General features: G+C 30.5%; 1 protein-coding gene across 2 annotated transcripts; it reads right to left on the bottom strand.

Moving 5' to 3' along the window:
* Window positions 1-3,276: 3,276 nt before the first annotated feature.
* Window positions 3,277-7,058, bottom strand: LOC124832469 (TraB family protein). 2 transcript variants are annotated; one of them, XM_047306679.2, is made up of 7 exons: window positions 6,583-7,058; window positions 5,449-5,564; window positions 5,289-5,377; window positions 5,144-5,218; window positions 4,733-4,840; window positions 4,266-4,361; window positions 3,277-4,172 (listed from the first exon to the last, which is right to left on the bottom strand). In XM_047306679.2, exons 1-7 carry the CDS (start codon window positions 6,951-6,953, stop codon window positions 3,918-3,920), a joined length of 1,110 nt encoding a protein of 369 aa, XP_047162635.1. In that variant the 5' UTR covers window positions 6,954-7,058; the 3' UTR covers window positions 3,277-3,917. The 2 variants fall into 2 exon arrangements, with proteins under 2 accessions (XP_047162635.1, XP_087953886.1); XM_088097760.1 differs by having other exon boundaries at window positions 3,277-4,196.
* Between the last annotated feature and the right edge of the window lie 2,998 nt (window positions 7,059-10,056).

Below are 10,056 nucleotides of genomic sequence, written 5' to 3' on the forward strand. Positions count from 1 at the left end.
TTAAAATGAGTTTTTGTTGTGTTTTGGTGCAGTTTTTCTCATGTCTTTGGATAGTGTTGTACCGCATTCTCCCTTCGCTAGTTTCCTCGTAAGAAAAGCTTGAGTCTTTTGGATGTCTTATAGCGTTTCAACCCAAAACCGAACTTCGATCCTTCTCTAGTTCCATTGTTACCATTCGTTTTCATTGGCGGTTTTAATGGAAGTAGGCAAGGACCCAAATTCGGTTTTCGGTTGAAATGTCATAAGAGATCCAAAAGACGCAACCTTTTATATGACGAAACTAGCAAAGGGAAGAAGGTGCTATTACGCTACCCAAAGACACAAGTTGTAGTAGACGTCAGTTAATGCAATATCCGACATCTATGGAGCCCTTTAGACGTCAGGGTCATGCAGTAACCGATGTCTATAAAGACGTCGGCCCTGTTTGAGTCCGACGTTTGATTAACGTCACCCACAAAGACGTCGGTTCTGGAGCTAACGTTAAAAGGCCAAAATAACAGACGTTAAATGTTCTTTCTGCACTAGCGCATCATTGGGATGATATCTGCAAAATGTATTATAATAATTAAGTCAATAATGGTTTTGAACAAAAAGTGTATTACTAGTTGTAGTTAGGGATGACAACGAGTCGGGTCGAGCACGGATAGTGCCTACTCGCAACTCGACTCGAAAAAAAATCCAAACGTTACCCGACTCGTTACCTGTACGGATACCCGCTTAAAAAATATTTGCGGATATTTTAAAATTAACGGATTCTTGTGGATACTCGCGGATAGTGTTGTCAAAATGGGTTGTAACCCGCGAGCCAACTTAGCTCATCACGAGTTTGAGCCAGGTTGGATTTGAAAAAAATATAATTTTTTTATGCGAGTTAGTTTTTAACCCGACTCATTTAGAACCCAATTCACCGGATTGAACCGGTGGTAAGCAAGATTGGTTCACCAACCCACCTAATTTAATTTAATTATTTATTATTTAGTGTTTCAATATTATTAGTTGACATTTTTACATCATATTGTAGATGGTGATAAAGAAAAATATGTTTCAAAGAGAAAAGTAACATAACTTTATCTATTCAAGACTCTAATATTATAAACGGATAAGTGATACAAAAATTATCAATATTAAAAACTTATTTGTCCACTTTTGTACATGTCTTTGGATTACTCTTGGATTGTAAGATATTATTTTTTTATTTTGAATTATCTTTGGACTTTAACTTCATTTTAGTTTGACGTTTATTTATATTTGAATTAAAAAAATTTAATTTTTTTATTTTAAAAAGATTTATAATTAAATGAGTCAATGAGTCAACCCATTTAATCCACCAACCCGTGGTGAGTCGAGTCGGATTCAAATTTTTTCAACTCGCTAATAAGTGAGACAGGTTGGGTTGACTCACTAAGTGACCAACTGAGCCGGGTCGAGCCAAATTACCCGTTTTGACAGTTCTACCCGCAAATATTTAAAAATATATACCTTTATAAATTACTAAAATAAAATTTAAGTAAAATTACAAAAAATATATAAAATATAATATAAATTAAATTAAATATAAATAAAAATGTTATTTTGATTATATTTAACCTTATAAAATATAAATTAATTTAATTTTAATTAAATTTAACTTTATAAAATATAAATTAAATTTTTATTTTTACTTTTTATGGGTAGTGGATATCCGCAGGTATGGATAGTATAATACCTACACCTAATCCGTTTATAAATGGGTATTAAAATACTCGCTATCCACAATCCGCAGGTAGTAAATATTTACGGATACTAACTAACTGTTGCAGATATTTGTTGGCGCGAATTTTTTTGTCATCCCTAGTTGTAATGAATGTGCGTAAGACAATCATACTATTTTACAGTAGTTGTTATGTCCTTTACACCTTTTTACTCATCTAATTATGACTGAATCATACCTTAATCAACATTATTTGGTTTATTGGTGGATTCATTGACTAAATGTTAATTTGACATTTATTTTTCAATCAGTCGATCTTACTCATTGATGTAGGGATCGACCCAAAGGTATGTTAGTTGATCTTGTTAGTCGATTTAAGGATTAGTCCAAAGTGTATTGGTTGATCTTGTCATCTATATGAGATATTAACTCCGACATATACTAATTGGTCTTACCATTTTATCTATAAAATCTATGTAAAGTCTATTGGTCAACTTTGTCTATCGATATGATTTATTAACAAAAAAAAATATACAAATAAGTTAAATTATAATTTAATTGGGACATTTGAGTGTTCATGTGCTTAATTTAATAATTATTATAAAAATTAAATTCAGAAGTTTGATTTTTAATAAAAGAATCAATAAGGAAATTATCGAGTAACTAGTGGTAGGTTTCCAAATTTTGTGTTAACAAATATTTTATTTAATTTTTTGTTTCCGTCTATCCTGCTTACCAGAATCATTAAAATGAGAGTATAAGTTTGTTTTTTTTATTGATTATGGGTGATCTCTTTGATTTTGTCACGCTTCACAAATTTATTGATTTTTTTCACTTTCTTACATTTAATACAAAGAGAATTAATTAAAAACAACATTTTACATGAGGATTTTTGCACTTATTCTAATGCTATGAATATCTAACTCTAACTATTATATTTTAATTAGAAAAAGGTAAATATAAAATTTAAATATTCAATAAAATAAAGTTCTTGTGTTGAAAATCTTTTTTCATTATTTTAATATTTTAAGAAATAATGTTATTCTATAAATTGAACTCGTATTTTATTTTATTGGTGATCTGTGACCCATTGGTCTTTCTATAAAGAATCCATTAATTACTTACGCAATGATTTATAGTTTATTTACTTATATTAAATGTTTAAAAAATCTTAAAAAAATTGAAAAATTATGCTTTTGATAAAACTAACCAAAAGTACAAAACGATAAATAAAAACATAATTAATTATTTAATAATTTTTAATATTAGGTAGTTAAATGTTTTATATACTTATAACTTTCTATGTTTTAGTTATTGTTATAAACCATTTTTTATATAGATTAAATTTCAAGTAATATTTTATTGTTCACTGTAATTTAAAACAGTTATCATTTCTAAACAAACAAATATTTATTAAAACTAATTGAATAATTAAAACAATAATAAATGAGTGTAATATTAAATTAATAATTAAAAAAACGTGTAACAATAAAAACAAAAATGGAAAATTTTTAAATAATCTGTTCTAAAAGTATGAGTGGACAAAAAAAGTTATTTAAAAAATACCTTATCAAACACAAATAAAATAACTTTATCAAATAATTTCATCTATAATATAAACTAACTGTTTTAGCATATACACCCATAAAAGGTATGATATACATCATAGTCTTTTTATACCTATAAATTTTGTTTTTTCTTCTAAGTGGTCCAAAGTGGTTTGCTTTCGAAAGTTGGATAATCCAATAAAAATGAAAAATATAATTGGGCTTGATTTATGTTCTTAAGTGTTACTCTATGCACCATCCCATATTTTTCCTTACATTTCCAATTTTTTTTTAAATTTCAAAATTTGTTATTGTATTTCAAGAAAACCTTATACCTCTTTTTTTTTATTTCAACGAATTTCGAAATTCGTTAAAAAAAAATTTCTTAAACAGATTTCAAGATTTGTTGAATAACTTTTTAAATCTTCAAAGAATTTTGAAGTCCGTTGAAGTTTTTAAAAAATATTTTAACAAATTTCGAAATTCGTTAAAAGAATTTTTCTTTAATGAATTTTGAATTCGTTGAATTTTTCTTAAAATAAATTTTAAAATTCGTTGAATTTTTTTTAAAATAAATTTTAAAATTCGTTGAAATTTTTTTTAAAGCTTCAACAAATTTTAAAATTCATTTTGAGACGTGAAGATGTAGGGAGAAAAGTGAGAGGTGCAGGAGTAACAGTCTATCTTCCTCCATTTATGAATTCATATAAGGCCCATAAGAAGATACCAATGATTGTATCCCTCACTAAACTCTTGACTATGCCACTGATCCAACCACTATGAGAATCTTTCCCTACAAGGTCCCTAAACCTCAAATTTCCTGTATCGCATAACAACGCATATATTACACCCTTCATATGACCTTTTCCTATCACACCCACAACCCTTTTACTGTTATTCACAGCTTTGCTTCTCTTCAATGACCATGCAAGATACTGCATCAAAAATAACACACCATTCTTTACTTGCATTTGCATGTCAAAGGATGCTCAAACTATGCAAGTCAAACAGGAAAAAGAAACACTTACTGTATCTCGTTCGTGTATGAGAGGTGACAGTAAGGAAGGATATGAAAAACTCAGCTGCTCATAAAGTTGAAATTTATCATCATCCCAACTTGCTTCCTGTAGTTTTTCAAATAATCCGGATTATCTTGCTCAATACCATCATTGCTCAATATATCAACCCAATCATAACATGAGAAGTGACTCAGTTTTTCATTTAAATTGAAGAAATGAATGCATAAACGATTCACCACTTATGCCTGTGAATCCCTCGACAAACTATAAAACCAAAATCAAAGGCAATACAATTGATCATATAGACATTCTTGTTCTTCAAATATTATTTCAGTAAGATAGTTAGTTCTCTCCAAAAGTCAACGTGCTTTTTTTTTTTTGCATTCCTTAATAATCATTATATAGAAGCTAGAGATTTAGCGTGGAAAAAAAATCATATGAACTAAAATTGTAGTATCTTGATCAAACAAACTAACCTTTAGCTTATTTACAGAAATGTTTGATGAAAATGCTATCCCACGAAAAATCGATAACACTAAACTTAGTTTCTCACTCCATCTCATAGCCTTCCATGCTCTTTGAAGCTGCAAAACAGATAATAGACAAGGAAAATGATTTTTTAACCATAAACTCCATCATATAAATCTCTCTTACTTTTTTTTTCACGTGGTTTGAAACCAATACATCAAAGTTTAATCGAGGGAGAGGATGAGTGTATACACATAATACTTAGTTGTATCATTAAAGAATTGTCTTTCACTAATTATCAAGTTAGCCTAATTGTGAAGATATAATTTTTGCATTCAACTAACATAAACTAAGGTACTCACTAAGCTTTGTGTTAATGCAAGCTGTGCCTGATAGAAAATCTGAAAAAATGTACATACCGTTATTTCAATTGGTCGATCTCCTAAAACTATCTGTGCTCCAACTTCCTCGGAAGCCTTTCGAGCAGCACGGAACTACATTATAGATATTATTAAAATACCTTCTATTTCCAAGTACTAGAAATCTATAGTACTTTGAAACTACCTCATCACCAAAAGGGCGATTAATATCCGAAGAAATCTTTGATGAAAAGGCAGCCAAAAGTAATCGTAATGCTAATGCAGTTTGACCACCTGATATTTAGACAAATAGTAAATAAGTTATTTTTATAGATATTATAAGAAATAAACAATTGCGAAGTTACCTAGGTTTATGCTACGACCAACAGCTCCAAAGAAACCAGTGCCACTCAAGGAAAACATGTTGGAACGCAATTGTTTCCTCGGCTCTTCATCCTCAGAAACATACATGATCCCGGCTCTGGAAATGAGATCTGTAACAATTGAAGTTAAGATGTGGAATAAACAATGTGGATAATATAAATTGGAAAATAAAAAATAAGAACTGTGCATTAGAATTTGGAAAAGGATAAGAAAGAGGAAAGGAAAAATGAGATATATAATATATCTGTCGAGTTAAGTTTTACATCAGTCCAGTTACAGTAATAGTGTATACTTATGTTATCTCTTGAAACTGTTCGCAAATTCATGTGTGACCTTGACCTTTAATTATTCATTTTCATTCCATATTCTTTTTGGACACGAAATTTTATCATTCTTTTTCTGTACATGTAATGTTGTCACGTTTCTCTTCTTCTTCCGATTGTAGTATACATTTTCCACTCACCCTCTTGTTTTTGTCTTTCTTACTCCACATCTGATTCATCAATCACAATGTTAGATTCTCACCCCTCAACTACTCTCAGAGGATTTATACTTAATACATACGTCACTCTCAATTTCTTACAAATTGATCTTTGTTTCATATGTAGCCAATCTCTTACGGATATTCCCATCAGTAACTCTTTATGTGTGTTATTATTATAGAGTTTGATTCTTATAAATATGAACATGTAGACACTGATTTTTCAACATAATTTCTCCATCCATGGAGAATTTTAAGAACATGATATTTTTAAATCTTTATTAATTTTGTGTCTTGATCTTTCAACTTTCGAACAGTTAACATTTTGTCTTTTAAAATAATGAATCTTAACATAACAGTTAAAAGTTGTTACAGTGTTTAAATTAATTACATTATTATAAGATAACTAATACGCCACCATGTAATTAAAATTTAAAAAACACTACAGAAAACAACAAAACAAAACTATGATTAATTCGCCACTAGAAACGGTTCCCGCAGCTGTGGAACTACAGCCCCACAGAGGCACACATACACCATTCCCCATCAAGAGATACCTTAATTGTTGAGACACGATGAATGATTTCCATGAAAGATAGTGAAGCAGGAGTATAACTATAGTGGTTGTAGTTACCTGCTTCTGCAGAGCTCTACAACAACATTATCAGGCCTCAAAGCGCGCACCACGCGTTCTACCTCCATAGCCGAATCCTTGGAAACATGGGAAGTTCCTATCAGCCAAATGAATTCAGGCTCCACGAATTCGGTCCTCCAAGACGGGACTGGGCCAAACCTCTTCTTCTGGACCAAGATCAAGCTCCCATTGTCGGCTAAGTCCAGCAACTCGGGGTGAGATTCGGCTATGGCGGCTCTGGACTCCTCCGAGATCTCTCTCCTGTAATCAAAATCTGGGGGTGGGGGTTTGACGGAAGCCTTTAAGGGTTTCAGAGGTGTTGTTGAGAGGGAAAATGGGTTGCTCCTGAAAACTGGGAAGATTGACTTCATCGTAGTTGAGGAGTGGAGTTCGTGGAAGAGAAGCACGTTCCAAGTGATGACGATAAGAGCAGCTTGTGGAGGTGAATTTCGATGAAGGCTATTGATATGGTATTCCCCATTTTGCTTCTTAACTTTTTTTATTTACTTTAATTTATGAAATATAAAATTTTATTATTTTTCTTTTAGGTTTTTTATACACGAAATATCCCATCATTTATGATATAGTTTATAGTGATTAAATATATTATTTTTATTTTATATTTATTTTTTTATCTTTAGTTAATGTATTATTATTTTATAGGTTTTAGATTAAGTTTATATTTCTTTTATTATAAATAAAAAATTTTATGTATATATTTAATTTAATAGAGATTAATTTCGTACACAATTTTTATTATATTTAACATGATATTAAAGTTCGTTCTATTATACAAATAATTTAATTAATAAATACAATTTTTTATATTTGAATGGAACATAAATAAATACAATAAATATAATTACTACAAGAAGATTATTAAATTATAATTAAATTTAGAGACAAAACATAATTATTTATTAATTAAGTTAGACATCATTTATAAACTAAAAATTATTAGTATGTAAGATAATTTTTATTATTAATAAAAAATTATAATTGGTTGGTTTAAAATCTAAATTAATACTTAACACTAACCAAGGTTTTAGCTACAACTAGCTACTTTTATTATTCTAATTAAAAATATGTTGGATAATAATTTTATTAATTCTGGTGACAGAATAATTCCTTAATTATTATGTTCTCTTTCTTTTTGGGAAATAATTTAAGAAAAATTTAGTGGATGAATTTGAGAAAGAATAAAGAATAAAGTGGTGTGCTTGAGATTTCGACGTGATAACGAGATTGAAGATAAAATTTATAAAGTTTGTGAATAATTTGGTGGATGTGAAAAATAAAAAAATTGTTTTAATAAATTAAGTGATAGGATTTGTCCTTATGATTACAATTAATAAAGGGTTAAATATATTTTTTATTTCTTAACTTTTCATGAAAATTAGAATTAGTCCATCTTTAAAATTTTGGTCTAATTTAGTCCATTAACTTTAGAAATGCGGATTTAGTCATTTTAATCAAATTTTGTTAAGTTTATTTGATATTTTAAACACATTTCATATAGTTGCATACGTTGTTTGATTATCTTCAATGTTAGTTGAAAAACGCGTTTAAAACCTCAAGAAAAAAATAATAATTAAAATGATTAAATTCATGCGGTTATAATGATAATGAACTAAATTAATTCAAAGTTTCGAGAAATGACTAATTATAATTTTCACTTAAAATTAAAGAAAAAAACATATTTAGTACACTAATAAAAAAATAATATAATTAGTTAAAATTAATTCAAAACAAAACCTGGACATTATTTTATAAAAAAATATTTTTCTTTTTCTTATTATTTTATTATTATAATTATTAGTTATCATAAATAAAAGTTGTAATTTTAGGAGAGATATAATCTCAACACTCTCCCTGTTTACCCACAAATCCCTAGCATTCTATTTCCACTTACTCTTGGGGTGAGCAATGGTTGATTTGAATAGAGTCCAGATTCAACTTACTCAATCCAATACAATTCGAATTGAGAGTTTTAAAGTCCACATTTGACCATTAGATTTCTTGGTTTCAGTTTACTTCATTTTCGATTAATTATAAACAGATTATTTGGTTTGACAAAGAACACAGCCTCTTAGGGATTGAAACGGCCACCGTAGCCTTCCATAAACACATTTTTACCAAATCTACCATTCCTTTATCTCACCCAACCCTCACTGAGCTCTCTTTCGCTCTCCCTCTCGCAATCTCATGCTCCCACCCCGAGTCTCCGGCAGCCACACCAACAACAACGTGCAACGACGATGCAATGTTTGGAAGACCGGTATGTTCATATCACTGGCGATGACTCTGGTACTGAAAGGGATGCAAGGTGGTAGTGATGGATGATGTGTGTTACAACCGTGCTTCCAACAACCTAGGCTGGTAGGTGGAGCATTAGTGTTCGGTGGTGTTGTTCTATCTCGCACATACGAAGAGAATCAAAGAGGAACGGATGTTGAAGTTGTGGTGTTGTGCAATGAAAGAGGAATGCTGGAAAGGAGAAGGTAGATGGAGTTTTGGGAAGAAGTTTCCATATCTGGAGTTTAAAAAGGCTATATACAATAAAGGTTAGGTTTAAACCCTCCGTTGGTCCTCAAGTTTGTATGAAAATCTCAGTTGGGTCCTCAAGTTTTTTTCTGTCTCAATTGGGTCATATTTTTTGTAAAAATGAACACATTTTACCCTAACCGTTAAATTGTAACAAACGGCGTTAGTTGGTGCTGACGTGTTGCATAGTTACGTGGAATTTTTATTACGTGGAATTTTTATTACGTGGAATTTTTATTTAATTTGAGAAATTATGACATGGCAAATTCAAGTCCCTCTGCAGCAATATTCCAAAATTCTGACAAGGAAACAGCAGCGATTGACGTTAATTTGTTGTGATAGAACAGAGTTGAGAATTGAGAAGTGTGGAGTAACAGAAAGAAGCAATGGTGTTCTCCAAGGAAGCTGGATCGTCTTCCTACTCCCTTCCACCATACCCCAGAGAAGACACCCCTCTCCTCGGGAAGGCTCCGCCTTTGTAGTGCGCAGTGATATGATTGCTGTGATGTTATCTCATATCCCGGTTTAGATACGTACCGTGGTACAAAAATTTGCAAGTGGTGCTTGAAGAAAATAAAGTAAAAGTAGATTGAAATGGTAAAAAAGGTATGAAACTAAAAAAGAAGAAGAAAAGTAGCATTTCAAACAGCTTTCGAGTATTTATCACCTCCACTGCAGAAAGGGGAACATCAGCCACAAGTTGAGCAACTGCACCAGCTCCCCCTAGTCTACTCATGCTCAGGACCTGTTTCAAAATATCAATAAAATTAAATGATATGAAAAGGACAGAAGGTTTATTAATCTGCTTTCTTTAGATGATTGGTAAAAAGAAATTATGTTATGCAGATTAAAAGAATCTGGTAGACATCTCTTGTTTTGCAGTGTTGTTTGGTAGGATTAAAAGAAATTATGTTATGCAGATTAAAAGAA

The sequence above is a fragment of the Vigna umbellata genome, chromosome 8, assembly GCF_029865625.1.
Source record: "Vigna umbellata cultivar VRB3 chromosome 8, Vumbellata_1.0, whole genome shotgun sequence".
Taxonomy (NCBI): domain Eukaryota; kingdom Viridiplantae; phylum Streptophyta; class Magnoliopsida; order Fabales; family Fabaceae; genus Vigna; species Vigna umbellata.